Genomic DNA, 23,683 nt, shown 5'->3' on the forward strand with positions numbered 1-23,683 from the left:
ACAAATGAGACTTGCTATCATATATGAATTGGACCCTTCTGTAATACAGACTTTTGTTTTGAACTTGGGGAAAGGCTTAGCTGTTGCTAAGAAGACCGCAAAACATCTTGTTACAGTAGAAAGCCGAAACAAACCGCCACGCCATTCCCAAGAGCAGCAAAGAAAATAAACTTCCAAAGCAAACCTTTCCAGGAACTGTAGGAAGGAAGATTAATAGAGTACAATATAAGTTCAGTTAATATATTGAACCCTGTCAATGGCATTTTTCTCACTGATTTCTAAAAAAAAACCAAAAAAAAACCCCCAAAATATATACATAGTTCTTTAATTCTATAGGCTTTCTCTATTGTTACAAATCTTTTTGATCTTTTTAATCAAATCTTTTTTTTTAAATTAACTATCATTATTATTTTTTCTTGCTTTCTAAACCTTGTCTCACCATGTGAATGAGTTAGAATGAGGGAGAAACAAATAGAACAAACCAAAGTTATGGAGAAAGTATGTGTGTGAACTTTATTTCATCATGAGAAAATCACTTCTGTGCAGTAACAGAGAATACTGATATATCTACACGATGATAAGGTTTTCTTTGTATTTAGATACATACCTTATATTTTGTACACAATATATAAAATTCATGGAGGAAATTAATTTCTACAGTACAGTTTCTTTGTTGGAAGAGGACTTGTTCCGTTAGTTTCGTTTAGAAAATGACCCCCAGTTCTGTGACTGTGGTACGAGGGATCGCAGTTCCAATCCTGTAATTTATTAGACACCATAATCTTATGAACAGTAAGAGAAACTGAGAAACTACATCCTCCTGCAGGATGAAAAGAGAAACATGAATGCTCAAGCTGCTATGCTAGTAACTGATTTTAGCGGAAGAATATGATTTCCATGATGTATTATGAATAGAAGTAGTAGGTCTCATGATACATATTAGCAACATTGCTGCAAACTGTCTCCCTGCTCTGATGACATGCACTTCACTCTTCAATCAAACCGCCTTGTACGCACGTGGGAAACGAGGCCATCATCACGAGGGGCCTTCTGCATTGCATGTAGGCAACTCTTGGAGGGCTTTAGCATTTAGCAGGGTACTTGGGGAAAGAGACAACTGCTCTCAAGCAGAGAGGTCATCCCAGAGAGAAGTTGCTAAAATGGTCATTCGGGGGGCTGTAGCTATCCCATCCCTAGAACCCGATGGGAATGGGTCGTGCAGGCATGTTTCCTTCAGCGAATCCTTCTCCTTGAACAGCAACCCTCACAGACTTACCACTGCTCCCCAGGCACGGTCTTTACGGCTAGGGGCCTGTCAACCTTGCTGTGGGATTTGAAGTTGTGCTTGTTTTTAACCATGTGAACCATTTTAAGTGTGATTGGCACATGCCAAGGTTTGTGGGAAGTGGGAAAAAAAACACCACCACAGTTCTTTGAGCTAACATCTTGAATTTGAACAAAATCAACACAATTAGTTCTGCAGAGGGAGGTTATGAGGAATGCCAGCGGGGGTGACTTCTGTGATTAAAATGACACCCAGAAGGTCTGAAAATGTTTTGGCACTGACCACAAATACCTCTTCATAGGTTTAATTTCATGTGCTGTGATTGCTTTTAGAATGAAAATGTTAAACGCCTCAGAGGTTATACCTGGTCATCAAACACAAGCAAGCCCCTCTTCCAAGAGGAATGGCTTGACTCTGATGACCAACATATTTACAGTATGGCCAAGAAGCCAAAGTTCTCTGGGGCATGACATTGTAGAGTGGCCCTGGGTGGCCTAACCCAGCCTAGAGGGATGGGCAAAGGTGAAAATGGCGAGGTAATGCGGAGCTGCTGGTCATTTCCTGTTTGGTGCCCACAGGAAGCCTCAGTCCTGGTGCCGCCGGCCTCGGCTTTGGGCGTGAGATGGAAGGCGGTCCGCGCTGGCCGACAGGCCCTCTCTGAACAGCTCTAGCATCCCACACCCATTGGAAACATGTTCAGTCACACATATCCACAGCTGGAAAGAACCTCTGCCCCACCCTCAGAAACAGGTAAGGACTACAGAGCAATTTAGAATCATCTGGATAAAATTGCCAAGTGACGTGTGTCGTGGAGAATGGGAACCTGCCCTAGAACCTAGATACATTTGTTTCACACACCGGGGGGACATTCAGGCCTTCATTTTTTCAGCTTCTTCAACTGCAGCTTATTTAGTGTTATCAAAGGAAGCCGACGCCCCAGGCCATTTGAACTGCCGCTGTGGACTCTTTGGTTTGATCACATCCACATACCATGGGCTCTCTAACGGCAGGAGAGGAACAGCGGCTTTGTGCCAGAATGCAGAGCAAGTCATGGAAACACTTCAGAATGTGGGCAGTGGTGGGGTTACCTCCGGGCTTGCCAGCCACTTTAGATGCCTCGCAGTTCTCGCTCTGAGGGATACTGCTGAAGGGCCTTACCCTCAGACGTTTGGAGGACCAGGGTCTTGCTGTACTGGCTGACTCCTGTTTTGTTGAAGGCCTTGATGCGAGCGTTGTATGTGCTGTTGAAGTGAAGACCATCCACGGTGCACATCGTCTCCTTCCCAACATACACTTCCTGAGGGTCAACAAAGAACAGGCCACAATTTAATGCCAACCCTTGTGAGGGGTGAGGGAGGCAGTGTCGCTCAGTGGTCAGGAGCAAGCATTTTGGTGGCAGCCTGATCTAGATTCAAGTTCTGTGAGATACTAAGCCATTTAATTGACCTTATTTACTTATTTAAGATTTTATTACTTACTGTTTGAGAGAGAGAGAGAGAGAGCGTGCACGCGAGCATGAGTAGGGGAAGGGGAGGAGTGGAGGGAGAGGGAGAGAGAGAATCTCAAGCAAACTCCCTGATGAGCATGGGGCCTGACATAGGGCTTGATCTCAGGACCCTGAGATTATGACCTGAGTCAAAACCAAGAGCTGGACACTCAACCAACTGAGCCACCAAGGTGCCCCTAATTGGCCTTTTCAAGTCTCAGTTTTGACATCTGTAAAATGGGGACAATAATACCCAGTTCATGAGGCCGCTAAGACGATCCGGTAAGGAGGTCATGTGTGCAAACTGACAAATGTAATGCCTTATATTTAGCGTGGGCCTGGCACCTTAATGGTGGTAATTACTAGCAGTTAGGGCTTAAAAAATTAAAATTGGGTGCTTATAGTTAGCATTATGTTTATTATTATTAACTTGGCATTTACCCACATAGTATACCTACCAAGCTCTCTATCCATCAGTGTGATTTGTCAAAATTGGTTTGAAAACATGAGGGTGGTCTCTGTGTTCTGTCTGTAACTCCACTGGTAACTTGAGGAACTGTCACCAAGATTACACTCAAAGGCACAGAAGTATAGGTTTTATCGTGGTGCAGAGGGAAGGGGGAGGAAACAGGGGCGGGAGGAAGAATGACATTTCAAAGGCTTAAAATAAATCGTAGCATAATGCATCTTTAGCATAGGTTAGGCATGTGCCTCCCTCTTTAGCTGTAGGCTTCTGCAACACTATGCTGATGTAATGAGTAAAAATAATTTGTATTCAAAGTACAGCCTTAAAATGATAACTCTCTGGTGGGATACTAAGCAGATTGGGGTCTGGGATCCTGGCATGCTAAGAATTTTATATGATGGATTATCTAACGGACTCTTAACCACAATATGTGAGGTATGTGTTAATATTATCACTTCCCATTTTACAAGTGAGGTCATGAAGGCTCATAGAAGTGAGAAGTGGGCACAATCCCATGGCTAAATGGTGGAGTCCAGATCCGAGAGCAAGCAGTTGGACTCCAGAGCTTGTCGCCCACAAGGGCTTTCTCTTCAGAAGGGGAGGGCAGTTTCTCTTCAGAGACTCCTTTGTCCATCTTTGATGGTTCAAGGTGAATGCAGGTCTCCAGTGAAGGGCCGGCAGACCCTGCAGGATGGTCTGGCCTCAGGAGAGGTGGGGAAGCTTGGCCTGAGACCCCACATTGGGTCCTCTGAGGTGGTCCCTGGCTTTGGTTAACAAGTAGCAGATGCTCTACTTACCCGGAACTGACCACCATTGCCATCATCTAGCTCCAGAATGTAGCCTTCAGCAGGCACCGTGGACAGAGGTGGCTGTTTCCAGGACAGCGTGGCGCTGTTGTTGTGGGTACAACATTCCTCCAGCTGCAGGATGGGGGTTGCTGGGACTGGAGAGGAAGCTAAACAGAAATTAATGTAACCCTGGCTTCTGTTGAGGTGCAAACATTTCAGGATCTTGGAATGGGAAACATCCCCCTGATCAACATGGGACTTGACTCAGTACTAGCCCACGGGGAACCTGAACTGGATCTCTTCCAGAGTCTCTAGGACTGGGACTGGGTCCTGAGCTGCTGTGATGCCGTTTCCCAAACTTGTGGTGGTACTTCTTACCTTAATCGTGGGGAGACAATTGCTCTGTGCTCACCCCCTTGAGCACTGAAGACCTCATCCCTAAGGGAACTATTTTAATGGGATATGGGTTTCCAGCCCAGCCCACTAAAGTCCATGTAACCCATAATATGGGTGAAAAACATATCATAAAATTTATCCTGAGCCTTGACCCCCAGTGTATAAACTGGGAACTGCCTATTCTGAGCAGTTTGTTTGTTTTACCAGTGATTCTACTCAAGGTGTTGTACACATAAGTAGCTACAACAGTGGATTTTTGAAAACTTAGTTGTAAGTGACATAAAAACAGTAATTTCTACATTTCTAGACTTCTGAGGAACTTGAACCCATTTTTCCACGGTAGCTAGGCTAGCTCAGGTCCATTCTCTGAGGTGCAGAACAGCCAACCGTGAGCCTGGAGAGTAGCATGGCAGCAGAAGGGGCCTGGCAGGGGAGGGTCAAGGTGTCCTTGTGACTTTGTGAGAATCTGCCACAGTACTATGAGTCACAACATACCCCTGTTCCCATTTTGTGCTGGGAGTCTTTTCTATTACTTCAAACTGCAGAGTGGTTGAGCCTTCAGACACACAGACATAGAACTGTTAGGTAACAAACAATCCCAGTTCCTAACATATGAACTCAATGTATATATTTGGGAATAATGTTTTTACCAACTGCTTAAAAAATTTTTGTTTAGCACCAAACCATTAATTTATTTTTGTAGCACTTTAATAATAGGAGAGAACAGTTTGGACCGCATCCAGGGACATTTAAATGAACAAATGTTAATTGTTGCTGTATCAAAATTGGTATGCTGTATCAACATTGGTATGCTGTATGCTGTATCAAAATCGGACTCTGTGTCATGCATCAAATTATCTGCTCCCTGCCATCACCTCAACCCCAAAGATGGTTTATTTAACAACCATTTAGGAAACAGGTTCTATGGTGGATAACCTAGGAAATAACAGCAGTGCTCATAACACAAGAGATATGGAGGTGAGGCAGGTCAATTATACTTAAGAAAAGACTTTGATACAAGAAAACCATGCCTGAGTTACTAGATCAAACATAATGAAATCAAAATTATGACCAGTTGATTGGAGGTGGTGAGTTTAGGAAGGGAAATCATGTTTCAGGTTTCAATGGCATAGAGTTCAGTTGGTCTTATGAGAAAAGAGTGGTTTCTACAGCCTCAGAGGTCCTCAAACATCTGGAATTGGAAGAAAGGAGAAGGATTCATTGCTTTGTTCAAGAAATAGACTACAGGACTGGATGGGAAGGGGAGGAGAGAGAAAATGTAACACCTAATGATCCTCTGCCCATAAACAGGCATCACCTAACAGTTGTAATTGGAGGGTTAACTTAAGGTAATCATGTGTTAGGAAACCACCTGGTCATTAAACACTTTTCCCTTATAAAAATAATAAATTTTAACATATTAACTGTGGAGTAAATTATGATAAGTTTAAGCAAACTGTTCTTCGAATGGCTTCTAGAGACATGGAATGATTCTCCTTGGGGATATTTGCTCTGAGCTGTCCTTACAAATAGAGCCTATCATAAAACAACCTATTTCTTGGACTCTCTTTATTTCATTAGTTCCCCTATCAATCTTCATTTTCCCTTTGTTCATGTTTCAGGCAAGTCTACATTTCATCAATTTTAAAATCAAAGAATAAGGTCACAAGATGGTTTCAACTTGAATCATGTAAATGCTTGCAATGTCTCTGATAAAAAACTTAAATTTCCTTGTATAGACATAGGTATAATTAATAGATTAATTGAAATACATGATGTCATGTGTAATTAAAGCATGAGAGCTTCATTTTTAAGTCCTCAGTGGATACGCTTTTTTTTTTTTTTTTAAAGATTTTATTTATTTATTTGACAGAGAGAGATCACAGGTAGGCAGAGAGGCAGGCAGAGAGAGAGGAGGAAGCAGGCTCCCTGCTGAGCAGAGAGCCCGATGTAGGACTCGATCCCAGAACCCTGAGACCATGACCTGAGCTGAAGGCAGAGGTTTTAACCCACTGAGCCACCCAGGCGCCCCCTCAGTGGATACGCTTTAAAAGACCAAAAAGATAATAAAAAGTCTAACCACTCACTAATCTTCAGATTTTAATATTGTCCAGACCTTAAACAAACAAACAAACAAACAAACAAAAAAGGCGAAATGAGGGAGGGAGAGTGAGATAAAGGGAGGGAAAGAGGGAGAGAAAGAGAGAAATGAAAATGAAGGAACATAAAGACATTTGCATGTCTAAATCTATTTCTCGATGTGCTCAGAATTATTTTTTCTATGTCCTTATTTACCCCAAAGTGATGTTGCATATAAAAGGCAAATGTGACAAAATTACAGCCTCATTAGCAAAGACTAAAGCTGACATTTTAGAAAAACAGATTTTATAGTGGGTATTTTATTACCCTATTTCATTTTATTAGATATAAAATAAATGGTGTATAAGAATCCAAAGTATTTTCAAATTATTATTTGTGTTTTGGAAATGGATAGCATCACAGTTCCTGGGCTGAACTCTTAAGAAATTTTTATTTTACTGAAACTTCTGTCATTGGGCTGCTGCAGCTGTCTTAATCTTAATGCTTTCACCATCATTCTTGAATGTTTTTGTTTTTTCAGTTTCAGAAGAAACTGACTGATCAGAAGTCTATTGCTTGTATTCTTTTGGCCCATAATATCAAGCTTCGGGCTAAAAATTCTCTTCTTAGTTGCAAGAGGCAACCATTCTTACTCTCTTCCTTACTGACTTCCTTGGAGCTTCGGCTCAAAATTAAATTCTGCAACGGTGTCTTCACGAGTGCTACCCAACTGATTTTCACAGTACCCCCACAAGAACAGGTGTTCTTATTATCTCTAGTTGATAGATGAGGAAAGAGAAACACAATTTTCATGGCTACTAAGTGGCAGAGCTGGGGTCGGAGTCCCAGCAGGCTGGCCCCAGGGGCTGTATGCTTAATTACACCACACTGCCTCTCCAGACCCGTGTGTAGTAATAGTGTACTAGAGGGAAGTCCCCACACCTGATTCCAAGAGGAATATTTCCTTTTGCTTCTATAATGTGAGTGATAAAGTTCCCCGAGAATTGTTGGCATAGATTAATGAAATATTTCACCATATATAGCATAATGTATCAATTTATCGAATCACTGTGTTGTCCATAAATTGAAACGTGTGTGACATTGGGTGTCAACCATACTTTAAAAATTGCAAAAAGAAAAGAAAGAAATATTTCCCCATAAGAGCTATAGTAGCTGGGAATGCAATTCTCCTGAGACATCCTGTCTGAATGTTCCTTGGGGGACTGTCTCTCCTTTATAGTGGCTGAACAACACAAGTGGCATCTCAGGAAAGTTTCTACTTTAGAGGAACAACAAGCCGTTTCTGCAAAGCTCTCAGTGCACTGGTACAGAGAAATGTGAACGTGGGTTTTGAGGACATGCATCGCAGGACTCCAAACCATGAATAGATCACATGCATGAACAGAGGATATATGAGTCAGTGTGTGTGCTTATCTGCATCCCTGCCAAACCTCTGGGTGCTCTTTCTCCATGATTTATAAGAAGGTCTGTTCACATCACACTGACCTTGCCCATGACCTTGGTGCATACTCAGGGCTCTTACGTGTGACATGAGTTCATAAAGATAAATGTGTTCTTAGGTTGAGTAGAGGCACTTAAGGGATTAACAGCCATTGGTACTAAAAAGGCTTAGGGGAGCATTAGGTCACTGTTTCATATCCTGGTTCAGAATGAACATGTTGGCATTTCTTTCCAGCACTGACTCATGAATCTTGGGACATTTTCTATACTTAAAACAATTCTGGGATAATATTTTTCTGAGGATGTTTGAACAAAGAAGGTACCAGCATTCTCCACTTAGATTTCAGATGCAGAATCAGGAAAAGCAGATGAGTTAAATCCTTAGCTCATAGGAGAATAATTTTCTTGCTGATTAGTAGCTGGCCTAACTGAAACATTTAAAAACCAGCAACAGACAAACAACACTTCTTTGATATCAAGGGAAAAAAAGGCATCTGAGATGAAATTCCAAAACCAGAGAGATGCTAGAATTTCCAGTTAAGAAATGAACAGATATTTTTGTTGTTAGTTTGAGTCAAACTTTAAATGCATACTTTGAGTAGCTTTGAAAATATTTTAACTTTCTACTGTAATCTGCTTAGCATAATTAGAAAACGTATATTGAAGTACACATATTGTATTAATGGTCAGATTACTTTAGCACTGTTCCCAATGCTATTTAAGTTTTGGCCCTTCTTACATGGATTTGGGGGTACAGTTTCTTGAGATATTTTTACCGACAAGCTGGGAACATGCAGTGTATTAAACTGACCAAGCTATCCTACCGAGAAAACACTAATACTACACCTAGCACAGCTGTGCATGTTAACAGCTATCAAAGAGGCCAGTAGGAGTAGTCTTAACCACAGTCAGTGAAATTCTATTGCGTCATGACCTTTTGGCTTCTCCTTTCCATCGAAAACATCTGACAGATAAAAATTATTTCGAGTCTAACGAGGACTTGGCTCTCACCGAATTAATTAAACTTCACAAGAACAAAGCAAAGCATATAAATCAACTCTGCAGAAGGATACTAATCAGCAATAAATTAAATTAATGTGAAGTATTAAAAAGAAAAGGAAAATGGAATAATCCAGTCTCATCCCAAATGACCTGTTGGAGGAACCTTGTAAATAACTCTTTGAGATTATTTTGTGTCCTGGGTGAATTTTTGTGAGTGTGTTCTGCATTTTTGCCTTGAGAGTGCCTGGCACTCTCCGCCGTGCGTGCAGACTTTGGTGGAGTGGACACACAGCCATTTTTCATGCATATGTCTGCAGACAGCCTTAAGGGGCCAAGTGCCTGTGCTTTAGGAATGGGGTCTGGGAGGCACAGCACATGAGGCTGCAGTTCCCATACCAGATGAAGGGCCTGTTCATTCCAACACAATTGTTACCATCCTGCCAACTGGCCTGGACTTCACTCTGGGCAGATGGACATGATTCAGAAGGACAGCAAATAAGGGAGGAGAGGGCTCTGTCAGCTGCTGAAAGCAGTTCAAAGCCCTGAGGCTTTTCCCTTCTACCTGCTCCATCCCCAAGTCTAATTGGGTTGGCTCCTTTTTTCCTTCCACTGAAAGCCCTTCTACTGCCTTTCTGCGACATATTTTCTCCTCTGAGCTATTTGTGACCCAACTTCCAATGATTTGACCTCATTGAGAGGATGGGATCCAGAGAGAGGCTGATTGAGGGGGATTTACCTGGGGCTCCATATATTACTCAGATGACTGTATTTTACAGACCACATGGGGGTGTTTAAGAAAACATTCTAAATAGCAAGAAAGATGTGCTGCAACAAAAAGTTAAATTTCTTAAGTTTAAGAGAGGAATTTGGTTATTGCTTAAGAAGCCAGTTTATAAGGCACTAATGTTAAAACACAAACTGGAAGTTGTAGGTGCAGGAACGTATCTCTCTGGCTTTGAACGCTTGCCTGACATTCACTAGCTGTGTGAATTCAGGCAAGCTACCCAGTCTTCCTGCGCCTCAGTTTCCTTGGATGCTGACTAGGGCTGTGAGAATAAATTGAATTAATCTACATGAAGCACTTAGGAGAGTTTCTGGTTTGGTAAATAGTCAGGAAATGCTAAACATTTTTGTTATGGTAACAAAGTACTTTTAATAACAATCTAGATGCTATTTACTCCAAAAATCAATTAAGGCATCATCCCAAAGCAATACATAATAAACAAAAAATAAGAAAACTGAAAATAAAATATGTCCGCAAAAATCCATTAAAAGAATGAGAGAGTTACCTGCACCAGGTGCACGGATGAGTTTAGCTGTGTGATGTGAGTTACAAGTGCAAAGCCCTAAGACTTGCTGGGTGAGGTGTTTCTTTCTGATAAAAGGAAGCATGTAGATTTTTCTTAAAAAATGAAAATCTTAAAGCACTAACTTCTAAGTCCTTTATTATGTGGCTGCTCAAATTGGGAGAAGCAAAGAACAAATCAATTTCTTCAGTTTTAGAAAAAGACTAGAAAGTGACACAATTACAGAGATGAAGAACAGATAGGTGATTGCCAGGGATTGATGACAGCAGAGGGGAGGGGTGTGGGTATAACTATATGACCATAATGGAGTAGCATGAGGGAGGTCTTTATGGTGGTAGCTTAATTGCAGGAGCAGTTAGATGACTCAAACACCTGACAAATGACCCAGAGTGATACATATTCATTGTACCAATGTTAATTCCTGTGTGTGTGTGTGTGTGTGTGTGTGTGTGTGTGTTTAAGTGGACTCCACACAGGGTATAGAGCCTGATGCGGGGCTTGAACTCACAATCCTGAGATCAAGACCTGAGCTGAGATCAAGAGTCAGATGCTTAACTAACTGGGCCAGGCCACCCAGGTGCCCCTAATTTCCTGGTTTTGATATAAGATGATAGTTCTACAAGATGCAACCATTGATGGAAACTAGGCTAAGGGTACATAGACCTCTCCTTACTATTTTTGCAACTTCCTGTGAATGTATAAATATTTCAAAATGAAAGTTAAAAAATGAATCTTTTTCCAATGGATATTACTTATACTGCCATAAAAATATCATTTCATGGTTGGCTTTTTATTTTTCTTTGAAAGAGTTACTTTCCTTAAGATAATTTTAGGTACTTACACTTCCCCCAGCCACCCAAAAAATCTCAAAGACATATTGCAAACCCCTAAATCATATAAGCCAAAAGTTTAAAAAGTTAAAATTTATTTCAGAACTTCATTTTCCTTCTGTAACCAGGCTGGCATTTTCCTGACCAGTATTGGCAAGTCAACGCTGATCCTCTCAAATTCCCACTAATTTATGCTCAACCATTTGCTCACCACCTACCCATGTGGCAGTAGTCATTTCAATTCTCAATTGCCTTGATTTATACCAATATTTCTGGGTTACTTTCTGTAACAAGATTTTATTTATGTACAGTGATGTGGTCTCTATCTCCTTATCTTTTTTTATGTCCGCTATTCCCTGATGTTGGGCTTGTGACAGCTCTAAGACTCTTAAGGAGGCAAGCACTGAGTTTATTTGAATGTATCTAGCTTTCTGAAAGGTAGGTCACAGGGCCACAATGGTACATTTCCCGTATGTGGTAAGCTGGGAGCCACTCCAGACTTTTGTATTGATACCCAGAGGTGTGTGTGTATGTTTACTTCCCCACCTCCTAGGTGATTTATAAACCTGCCAGCTGCATTTTGTTTGCTACAGTCCGGCACAAAGCCTCAATCCTGCTTCAAGTACCAGTATCCACTCGGGGTGTTGCTCTGTTTCAGGGGCTGCAGGCACGCACCTTTCATCTGCACAAAGTCGAGCTGGTGAATGGATTGCAGCAGAGGGCTGTTGTCCAGACTCAGGTCGAAGTCCGTGGTCATCCTGGGAGTGAGCGTGCCTTTCCCCCACTGGTCCTCAGTCAGGTGCACCCTCCTTATGAGGGCGTCGGAAATCTAATCACATCAAAGACCACAGCCTAAGAAATATGACACCACACTGGACACAGAACACTGCTCCTCCACTCTCCAGGAGCATTACCAAACGACTCTGGGACTCACACATTTCCTGTCTCCATGTAGGCAGTGAGAAGCCTATCATGATAAGGGTCACCCATGCAAACCTGGGTGCTTTCATGAGTGGGAGGGAGCCACTATAAATAATTAGCAGCTGTAAATTGCTTTGTAGACAAACCTGGATATATACTATTGTTATTTATGACTGATCAACTAAATGCCAACAACATTTGATAACAGTTGGTGATCTGTTAATCCTAGTAGAACTAACAACCCTAAGTTTCTAATAGGATGTGTGGATATTCTGTAAATGCTTGGAATGAATTTTATAAAATAGTTTGAGAGGCTACATATGGTAATCTGTTATGTGGAATTTCTTACACTTTAAGCCTGTCATCTTCTCTATTACTTTATTCTTTGATAGAGAACTCTTCCATTTCTTATATTTAATCTCCCATTGTCACTCTTGGCCAGTTTGATAAAATGTGAATTGGAAGGAATCTCTGTGCTCCTTAATAAAAGCTCCCTTAATCATTGAGCTCAAAACTAAAGCAAAATTCAGCTGACATCATTACATCTCATTAAAACAATCAACACCAAAAAAAATTATGAGAAATCCAAGGAATGAAAAAACTCCTGGAAAATCACTGATTTAACTAGCCAGTAGAAACTGTCGAGAAGGTAGAAGCCTTGCATGTTTAAGCATTTCTAGCTGACAACGCTGTCCAAGATATTAGTGGAAAGGGACCCAATTCTTAGGCAAAGCAGTAGCCCTGCTTCGGAGGAAATTACAGGGACTTACATTTTCATGATTAAACATGAACAGAAACAAATTTTAAGAAGCCCATGTACATCTCAATCTTGGAGCACATGGTGGCAGAGACTTTCAGGAAGTCAGTGGTGTTCTGCTGGCACCCACATGAGCGTGGCTGTCTGAAGGTGGGTTCCACTGTGGAGGGAACATGGTCAGCAAGGGCTGCTGAGAGTGTGGCTACGACATTGGTGGACTGAGTTTCACGGGACACTGAGAATCTGAAGTAGAAACTAGTTGACACTTACCTGCAAAAAGCCACTGGGATCATTTTCCTTAATGACCTCCAGGCAGTACTCCATGAGACCTGTGGTCTGGCGCAATTTCACTGTGCAGTGAGAGATCTGATCTCGAACCACCTAGGATTGATGAGAGAACAGAATGGTCCAAAGTGGCACAGGCTGAAAAAGAAGCAAACTGCAGTGCATGAAGGGACATCTTCCTCAGGTTCCCCTCGCTCCCCAGTCTTCCAGGAAGCTGATACTGTGAGTTGCTCTAAGTGGGAGGTCGTGGAGAGTTTACGAAGGAGCTGAGTAACCCGAGGTGTGGTTGCAGCTTCTGTTCTGTGAAACGTCACCCACCCGCTCCCACCCTGTGCCTCTCTTCTAAAGAGCAAACGTCCTCGTCTGAACCCAATTCCTTCTCATTCTGATTCTTCTTCCTGAGTGGGTGGTGGGATGGGGTTAGAGGTGAAACTTGCTGAAAGACAGTGAGCTAATGACAACAAGGAAGCCAGACAAAGATGGATGCAGAGTTAAGTTTGGAGTATAACCCACTTAGAAGCAGTCACTGCCTCATTAGGAGAGCAGTTGTTTTATTTATTTATTTATTTATTTATTTATTTATTTATTTAGACAATGAAAGAGAAAGAGACAGAATGAACAGAGGAGTGGCAGGAGAGAGAGAAGCAGACTCCCCCCTGAGCAGGGAGTCTGATGTGGTGTTTGATCTCAGGACCGTGGGATCATGACTTGAGCCCAAGTAGGATGCTTAACTAACTGAGCCCCTGAGGAGCCCCTGGGAGAGCAGTTTTAAAGTCTTTCTCTGTTTACCATGCCGTGAGTCTGCTTTAACCTAGAAAGGCATTTCTCCGAACACGCAGTTTCTGCCTCTGGGAAGTTGTCTTTGCCCAGTGTCAAACACATGATAGTCCTTGAAAAGTTTCTTTCTTCAAAGATTCATTTTCCATGTCCTCTGCTCAGTGACCCAAATCCTGAAGTGGTTTCTGGAGCTAGAGTTGAACAAGAGTTTTCTAGGAAACTCAATTACTTACATTTATACTACTTTACAAAATCCTCAAAAATATCCAGCTTTCTTGATTTTATAAATAATAACTAAAAGGAATTTTAATAATAATTATTAAAAAGCTTTTTCTTCATCCCTTCTTTTCAGTTTTGATTATACATTTTTCATCAAAGATTATTACATCTACTTTTGAAAACAATTGGAAAATAGACCCAAAAAAAGCAGTTATCTCATCACTCTCATGCAAATTTTTAAAGCATTTTGGTTTTTTTTTTTTTTTAGGTTTTATCCTTGAGCTAGATATTTTTAAGTTGCAATCATAATATGTGACAATTTTACCTCCTTCCCACTTAACACTATACCATAGGCATTTCACATGTTGCCACCATCAATAAATGTTACTGGCTCCATAAATATCCCACTGAGTGGGTTATCATAATTAATTAAACATTCTTGTTCCTCTGTTTTTGGACATTTAAGTTCCTCCTAATTTTTTTTGACAGTTCATCCATTTATTATTGCTGATGTCTTTCTAATTTTTTTCTTGTGGTAAAATGTACACACAAAATTTACAATTTTAGCTGTTTTTTTAAAAATGATTTTATTCATTTATTTAAGAGAGAGACAGAGATAGTGACAGAGATAGTGAGAGAGAGAGAACACGCAGGGAGGAGAGGGAGAAGCACACTCCCCGCTGAGCAGGAAGTCTAACATGGGACTCGATCCAGGACCCCGGGACCACAACCTGAGCTGAAGGCAGACGCTTAACTAACTGAGCCCCTCAGGTGTTTCAACCTTAGCTCTTTTTAATCAGATAATTCTCTGGCATTAAATACATTCATATTGTTGTACAACTGTCATCACCATCCATTTCCAGAATTGTTTTTATCTTTCCGAACTAAAACTTTGTACTTATTAAACAGTAACTCTCTATTCTCCCCTCCCCACTGGCCCCTGGCAACACCATCATTCTACTTTCTGTCATTATGGATTAGACTATTCCAGGACTCTCATGTAAGTGGAATCATACAATGTTTGTCCTTTTGTGACTGGCTCATTTTATTTAGCATCATGTCTTCAAGGTGTTTATCCACACTGTAGCTGATGTCAAAATTTCCTTCCTTTTTTTTTTTCTTAAGATTTACTTATTTTAGTGAGAGAGCACAAGGGGGAAGGGCATAGGAGGAGGGTGAGTGAAACTCAAGCAGACTCCATGCTCAGCACAGAGCCCAATGCAGGGCCTGTGATCGCAACCCGAGCTGAAACCAAGAGTTGGACACTTAAACTGACTGAGCCACCCAGACATCCTGAATTTCCTGAATAATATTTCATTGTAAGTACATACCACATTTTGTTTATCCATTCAATCATTGATGGATGCTTGGGTTGCTTCTACCTTTGGCTCTTGTGAATAAAGCTGTTATGACCAAGAGTATACAAATATCTGAAAGTCCCTGTTTCACTTCTTTTGGGTATATACCCTGAAGTAGAATTGCTGGATCATATGCTAATTCTATTTTAGTTTTTCGAGAACCATCATACTGTTTTCCATAGCAGCTGCACCATTTTATATTCTCATTGGCAATGCACAAGGGTTCCAATTTCTCCATATCCTCACCAACACTTATTACTATCTTTTTAAAAAAATAATAATAGCCACCCTAATGGATGTGAAGTGGTATCTCATTGTGGTTTTGATTTGCATTTCCCTAATGACTAGTGATGCTGAGCATCTTTTCATATGCTTATTGGCCATTTGCATATCTCCTGTGGAGAAATGTCTATTCAAGTCCTTTGCCTATTTTTTAACCGGGTTGTTTTTTTGCTTTTGACGCACAAAATTTATAAATTTTCATTACGTCCAATTTGTCTACCTTTTCCTTTGTTGCCTGTGCCTCTGGGGCAATATCCAAGAAATTATTGCCAAATCCAGTGTTGGGAAGCATTTGCCCTTGTGTTTTCATCTAAGAGTTTTATAGTTTCAGTCCTTACATTTAGGTCTTTGGTCCATTTTGAGTTAATTTTTGTATACGGTGTTAGGTAATGGTCCAACTTCTTTCTTTGGCATGTGGATAGCCAGTTTTTTGGTGTCATTTGTTGTAAACCTGCCTTTCCCCGTTGCCTAGTCTTGCCACCCTTGTCAAAATCATACTGTTTTCATTATTGTGGATTTGCAGTAAGTTATATAATCAGGAAGTATGAGAACTATAGTTTTGTCCTTTTACACGATTGTTTTTGCTCTATGGAGTTTCTTAATTTTTTGACAGATGATTTGTTCCCACTTTTTCACTTTTAATAAAATTAAAATAAAAAATAAAGTGTAGGATTTGAAATCTGCATATCAGAACTGGTGAAAGAAACCAACTTTGATGTGAAGATCATTTTTGTGATTTTGGCGGGGAGAGGCGAGACCAAATTTAAAATTCAGTGATAGACTTATTTTCTTCTGGCATCTAGTATTCTGTCAAACCATCACCCCTATCTGTTGGTCTGGGCTCATGGAATGCAAATTATTTTATTTCATTTTTTTAATAAAAAACAAACAGGGAGATTAAGTTTTTGCTTCTTACAGGGAGAAAAAACAAAAAACACCCAAAAGTATTTAAAAAAAAATCCAGGACAGGTGACCTACTGCTAATATGCTACTCCTGTCTGCCATTTTAGGTGTAACTAAATTGTTCCCAGAAAATGTGTTGATATTTTGGTAGCCAGTGCATGAATGCTTCTAGACAGCAGAAGCCTCAGCAGTGGCCAATCACTATCCAAAGGGCATCTGTCCTAGGACTGTGCATACCTAACTGAGTGGTGCGCAAGTCTGCATAACAAGCAGGGATTAGATCCGTGCATTGTAACCCAAAGTGAGTCTGCTGAGGCCAAATAGACTTGAATTGTTGTGTTTATTTTCCAGAGCATTCAGATCAATGATAATTTTATGACCTAAATGTACTGAAATAAATATGATAATCAGGCCTCATAAAATTCTACATCTGCCTCTATAAATTTCCTTCTCAAGCAAGATTTATTTGATGCTGAAGGAGCTGTCTTGAATGTCAGGGCTCTCCAACCAATCTTAAGAAGTTTCACTGTAGTGAAGAGTTGGTGCGTCTCAGTGGGGGCTTGCCATTGCTCCTGTATTCCATGGTTCAAGCTTCTTGGGATGACTCAATATCCCTGAGTTCCTGGCTCTCAACTCCCACTGTTGCAACAATGCATTTGGTCCATCTTTTACATTTTAATCAACCATTTCACAATGATCCCATTAGCCTGTGATAAAAATCACTACTAAAAATTAAACTACAGGGTTCCCAGAAGCAGCACTTCTGGGTGAATTGTAATTGACATTTAGTTTCTGAATTAATTTGGCAAGATTTTCCATCCTATGGAAATCAGCCAAATAATTAGATCTTTTAAGAGTATAAATATATTTTCTCTAGTTGAGTGTTTGCATCAGCTCTCTTACTTGTTCCCTTCTTCATTCTGTGTTATTTCTACTACTATTATTATTTATCTCACATTATATTTTCTATGGAAAACAATTCCTAGGAAGCTAGGCCAGGTCACTTTTCCTTTGAGGTCTACATTTCTCTGCAGTTGCTCTGATGCTCCGGAGAAACGGTTGGCACCATGTTTGCAGCTGGCTGGAGTTAAGACTTCCTTTTCTTAGGAAGGAAATGTGCAAGTTGCAAGAGTGACACAAATAAGGACTGGGAAAAAAAACTCCCTGCTTTCATCTGCATTATGGCCTAAACCAGCTCTCTGGGGACAATGAATTAATCTTTAGTTCGTAGTTTCAGAGAAGGCTTTCACAATTTTATTAGCAGTCCCCATCTGTTCAGGATGGCAAGTCCTATTGATCACTTGAATGTTTTTATTTTGTTAAGTGGCAAATTTATTAAGGTCATTCTTTGGGTCAAGATGTGTCATGGACACTTATTCGGAAAAAATGAATTTGAGAATAGACTGGCGTGTTCCTCTGAGTGCTCAAATTTTTTCAGTAGCATAGAGTAATCCATGATAGCTTATGTGTAAAATTTTGTTCTTCCTGTCCACAACTACATTTCCCATCCCATCTCTAGTAAACCAACCTCTTCCCTCCGGCACAGCTCATGTAACACAACCAGCAGCAAGAACTGAAGTTAATTAAAGTGAATTTCACTATTTTATCCAATTTGACCTTGACACCCTTTCTCTGCCTCCATTCGCCTCTCTGTCTTACGTGTGTGTGGCTCTTTAAGATATTTTCTTTATTTATTCTTTTTAATAAATACTTCCACTCATACTATTTGTTCTCTCATCATGGGGTCTGCAGGGATACCACTAATGAATTTTTAGTCTAAGTAAACACTTCTCTTTCTTCTATTCTGAGAAATTCTTTTCTAAATATAATACACAACTTCCCATCACAGCTTAAAACAGTTTCTCCTAAATATAAGGTAATCCTTTTTTTATATGCAAGGTACAAGTAATCTCAAGATGCAAGCTTGAAGAAATTATTCTTCACAGGTTCTTTTGGTCAGTGGGAGGAGTTTCTACATGTAGCATCATTCCTAAAGCAAGATGACCAACTAATGCTTGGAATGGACTCATTTGTGAGTTACAAGTGAAGTGCTTTGGCCATGAGATTCGTCTAGTAAAATAACAAATTTTCTTTTATTCCCCCTAGAGTAGGATATTATCTCCTATATTATCATTATATTACTGAAACTTAGAAGCATTTAAATTAAGAAAGAACATCTTTAATTTCTCACATGCCACCATTCTCCCACATGATTATAGGAAATGTTTCCCCCTTCTCTTGATACTACTCTCTGTACTAATGTCATTAATTTACCCACATAACAACTACTCATTTCAAAGACCAGTTTTGAGGCTTTGAGTTTTTAATCAAGAAAAGGATAATTTAGCCCTACTAAATAAATAAAATATGTACCTCTTTTGAGGAAGGCTTGAGTTTTTAACAGAAAAACTGATCTTTCTATTTCAAAAGTGTGAATGCCACCCATAGCCTTATCAATAAACTTTGAGTGGAATATGCAAAACCCACTCTTAGTACGTAGAATACTACATCCCTGTACAAAGAAGTTAATGAAGGAACACAAGTTGCTTGGAGAGATACACACATTGGTGTGGTCCCACCCACACAGGAGAACATTTACTGTTTATGGTGGGCTGCAGTTAAAGTGATGCATACAGCACGGTATTTTGTAGGCTGTGAGGTGCAGGGAGACACAGTAGATGACTTGCCCATATTCAAAGTGTGTGTTTAGTGCCCTCTGGAGGTAAGGAATGTCACTCATGTCTGAGTTAAGGCAAAGAGTGTTAAAGATCTGTGACTGCCCTCCATTGACATTGCCAAGGTGGGTAATGAGTGTTCAGAAGAGTGTCCCCTAACTTTGGTGAGCTCCAGCTGTGTGTGGTGGCATCCTGGTGATCCCATAGGGACCCTGCGTACAGTCCCTCTGTGACTTTTGCTCCTATGTGGTACGTAGCAGGGAATCACAGCATTTGCTAAATGAATTCCCCATTAATGACAGCCTTATAATCAATGATAATTATGGTTAAAATTTTAGAGTTGGTCCCCCCAAGGGCAGTCAAAGTTTCAAGTGTTCCAGTGTGCTTAATATTTCCAAATGTCTTCGTTGTAATGGACTTACAGAACTTATTGCCAGTAGTTTTATTGGGATTGAGCTGATTATTGGCATAAATTTGTTGCTTTTTCTTTCTAGTAAGGGCTGTAGCCTGTCAAATCGTATCTAATTACTTAAAAAAGTTTTGTGAGCTTGGGTAGGTCTGTCTTCCACCCTTTCTCCATCCATCTTTCTTCCTTTCTTTCATTTTCTTTCCTTTCCTTCCCTTTCCATTTCTTTTCCCTTCTTCTTCCCTTCCTTCTTTCTCCTTCCTTCCTTCTTTCCTCTCTCCCTTCCTTTTCTTTCTTCCTCCCTCCCCTTTCTTTCTTTCTCTCTCTTTCTTTGTTCCTTCCTTTCTTTTCTTTTCTTTCTTTCCTTTCTCTCTCCCTCTTTCGCTCTTTCTCTTTTTCTTTCTTTCCTTTCTCTGTCTTTCCCTCTCTCTCTCTCCCTTTCTTTCTTTCCTTCTCTTTCTTTCTTTCTTTCCCATCTCCCAGCCCAATCTAAGTCAAAGGATTACTAGCCTGTTTTAAAGCAATGGCAAAATAGCCTAAGGAAGCAATTTGACAAGCCAATAATGTCCCTAGTGTAAATCTGTACTCTGAATGAAATGACCACATAATTCATTTTTCTAAATAAATGTAATGGAAACATGACAGGCAATACATGGTAAATAATAATAAAGATAATGATGCTAACAATGATAATAATTCTAACAAAATCCAACAACATACTTGGATTCAAAGTCAAACATTTTATATATGGTTACAATTGGATGTGGAAGTCATCTGTAAAAATGAAATGTTGTAAGAAACAGCAAACTTTATCATTTTCTTTTAGCATTCTCACTGGATAATTTTGTTGGTACATTCATTGGCCGACCACACATGGAAATTAAAGATTAAATTTTTTCAGAATTTTTAAAATAACTATAATTTTTTCTTCCAGAAAATCTTAGAATTGAAAGGTAACCAAGAAGACACCTGTCACCTTGTATTATTCAACATATGAATTTACTCTAAAATATTGGAACAAATATACATTTAAGATGATTGTAGAATTATTTCAAATTCTGAGTGTTACATAAATAAAAATCATTCTCAGAAATGACATTTGTAAGTTTCATGAGAAAAACACGGATCTCATTAATGGCACATTTAAGTGTTGTCACAAATTCCCTGTGAGGATATTTTAAGGCCTTACTCAGGTCAGGAAGGCCCAGGAAGAATGGTCACAAAACATACAGTTCAAACAAGACACCTGGGGGATCGGGTTTACGGTGCTTATTGTGGGGATTCTGCCCACGTTGTCCCAAATGCGAATCAGTAGTATTTCTTTTTTTTTTTTTTTTTAAAGATTTTATTTATTTATCTGACAGAGAGATCACAAGTAGGCAGAGGCAGGTGGGGGGGGGGAAGCAGGCTCCCCATGGAGCAGAGAGCCGATGCGGGGCTCGATCCCAGGACCCTGAGATCATGACCTGAGCCAAAGGCAGAGGCTTTACGCACTGAGCCACCCAGGCGCCCCAGTAGTATTTCTTGAAAGCTCAAAAGCATTTTTTCCCCTTCAGTAGCTTTCTGACATTTGATTAGTTTACCACATCCCGAAACTAGATATTTGTCTCCCAGTGTTTTTTTTTTTCAAACCACAGAATAATATTAAACAAAATTTATATTTCAAATATTCCTAAAATATGGTCACAACTGCAGGCATATGTCTCCAAACCTTTTTTTTTACTAATTTTAAAAATAGCTCACCAAACTTCGTGAACTATTTTATAGGATGATCAATTAAAAACACAAGCCACTTTCCTAGACGATTTCTACATCACGTACTCTGGTATTACGGACAGTTTAAGTCCTTAGGAGCACTTCTTCAATATGCTGGGTGCCAGCACATTTCTAGGCATCCTCTCAGGGCTAACAACGTTTCCTGAGGACTGCCGGAAGTGCTGGGCAATGCTCCGTGAGGTGACCACCGCTCCTGGCCTGATTTTACCCGCAGGTGAAAGTAACTGAGCCAGAGACTTGCCCACAGTTGGAGACCTAGTAAGTGAGGAAGTGTGTCCTCCCACCCCATTCTCTGTGACACAGAAGCTGGGCTCTTCACCTCTCAGCTCCGGCTTGTCTCAGAACCAGAACCATCCAATCTGCTCCAGCAATCAGTGCTTTCAGAGAGGGGCCTGAGGAGATCATAAAGACTCTTTATACACACTCCCTTTCCAGCATCCCAGGCCTTTTGGATTGCTCAAGAAGAGAAAGTTGCCAGAAAAGTACACACACAACTCTCCTCTTTGTCCGTGAAAAGCAGGCCCCTAGAGAACTCTGCCAAAGGGGAGCGGAAGACCATAAGATTATCCCTGCCCAACTGTGAGTGATGGGTCGGCCAACAAAGACAGAAAGAAGTACTGTGCTTGGCGAGGGCTGTCTATAAAAGGCCAGTCTTTTCTCACAGATCTGAGTAGCAACAGAAATGACAAGAAAGGGGAATGGCAGGAAGAGAAAAGCAGAGGGAGGGAGACTCGGAAGCTGGCGTCCACGGTCCGGGTGTCGGCGCTGCTGGCGGTTTTTAGCAGTGACATACAATCTGCTGAAAACGGCGGAGAAACAAATCGCTCACGACAGAAGACAGAACAGCTTTGCTGCCGTGGGGGACAACCAGCCACCTGCCTCTTGTTTCCTCGGCCCTTTGGGATCTGGGGCAGGGCACTTCACGCGGGGCAGGGCGACATGAGAGCAGGCAGCTGCCTCCGCTCAGCGGCCCCGGGCGGATCGGCGCATCCCGCTGGGGCAAGTCACCTGGACGGACAGACTGTCGCCCCACGTGGAGCCTGGGCAATGAGCAGCAGCCGTTCCTGAGGGATCTCTCTCTCTGTGTCCCCGGCACAGCCCTCAACGGATTTTCACACAGTCCCATCCCACAGGGGCAGCAGGGGCTCAGGGGGCTCTCGTGCCCCTCTGCTGCTGTTTGATATGCATAAATGATGCTTTCTCAATCTGCGATTCCCTTTTTGGTCCAGATCACCGCCCTTCTGGCTCTCCCAGGTAGAAAACCTGCAGTGGCCACCATAGGCCCTGTACGATTTATCACAAATGGTTTAAAGATACCAAGAAAGTGCCTGCAACATCTTAAAAAAGAGAGTTCTACTGAGGAAAAGTTAACACTTGGAGACTACATACAAAAATGGTTGGTCTACTGTTTAGAGGGAAAATCCAGCCGTCCAGCTCATTTCCTACAGACAGCTGGGGTTTTCCTTTAGAGAGCTCTATGGGATCCAAGTGATATTTGAGCTCCACTGTAACAAAAAAGGTTCTAGGTTTCTGAAGGGTATGAAATGAAGGGCTTAGTAATGTTAGAGCAGGTGACGGAAACAGGTTTGAGTTTGTTCTAACATGAGCCTAAGAGGATCTTCCAATTAGACGCACCACTAAGAAACAGTAATGGCGTCTCTGGAAGGAGTGTTACCATCGCCAGCCTTGGCTTCCTGTCCAAACCAACAGGCTGATGTTCTAGCAACGTTAGAACCCTGTATACTTTCCTTTCCCAACTCCTGCTTCAGATTTAACTTGAAGCCATGCAATTTTCTTTATCAAGGCATCTGCTGTGCCTCTCCTTGATAAAAGGGCACCGCAGCTGCCTTGTCAGGACTGTTTAGAGAGCCGTGGCCCTGATCGAGCCCCAGAGGGTGTCAGGCCAACAAGCTTCATCACGGGGCATAGCCCCCAGGAGCTCTTTCAGGCTTGGACCTTGTTATCCCAGCTCTGCCTCCTGCCTGGTGCAGTTCCCCAGGTCCTCTCAGGGGGACACCTGAGGCAGGGGATAAAGGTTTCTATTCCAGCCACATTACTGCCCTGACTTCGGGGAAGGAAGAAACAGGTGTGTGGCTCTGATTTTGCAGCAGGTGGGCTGTGGAAGAGGGAGCTAGATTGGGGTTTTCTAACTGTTGGAGAAAACTGTTAAGCTTCTCTGGGGAGCGGTTGTTCTGTATCTGGCCATTTGGCCCCCTGCCTTCTG

General features: G+C 41.2%; 1 protein-coding gene across 24 annotated transcripts in view; it reads right to left on the reverse strand.

Moving 5' to 3' along the window:
- Positions 1–23,683, reverse strand: part of TRIM9 (tripartite motif containing 9) — a gene marked incomplete at both ends in the record, with an annotated part of 107,892 nt that overhangs the window by 18,641 nt on the left and 65,568 nt on the right. For 17 of the 24 annotated variants that reach the window (XM_080808898.1, XM_080808894.1, XM_080808886.1 and 14 more), the window contains 4 exons: positions 2,444–2,582; positions 4,035–4,192; positions 11,776–11,929; positions 13,049–13,159. In XM_080808898.1, coding sequence (XP_080665024.1) covers positions 2,444–2,582; positions 4,035–4,192; positions 11,776–11,929; positions 13,049–13,159 — 562 coding nt within the window. Of the gene's footprint in view, positions 1–2,393; positions 2,583–4,034; positions 4,193–11,775; positions 11,930–13,048; positions 13,160–23,683 lie in introns of those variants that run through there. The other 7 variants (XM_080808891.1, XM_080808906.1, XM_080808895.1 and 4 more) reach the window with 3 other exon arrangements.

Source organism: Martes martes (genome assembly GCF_963455335.1).
Source record: "Martes martes genome assembly, chromosome: 7".
Lineage (NCBI taxonomy): Eukaryota > Metazoa > Chordata > Mammalia > Carnivora > Mustelidae > Martes > Martes martes.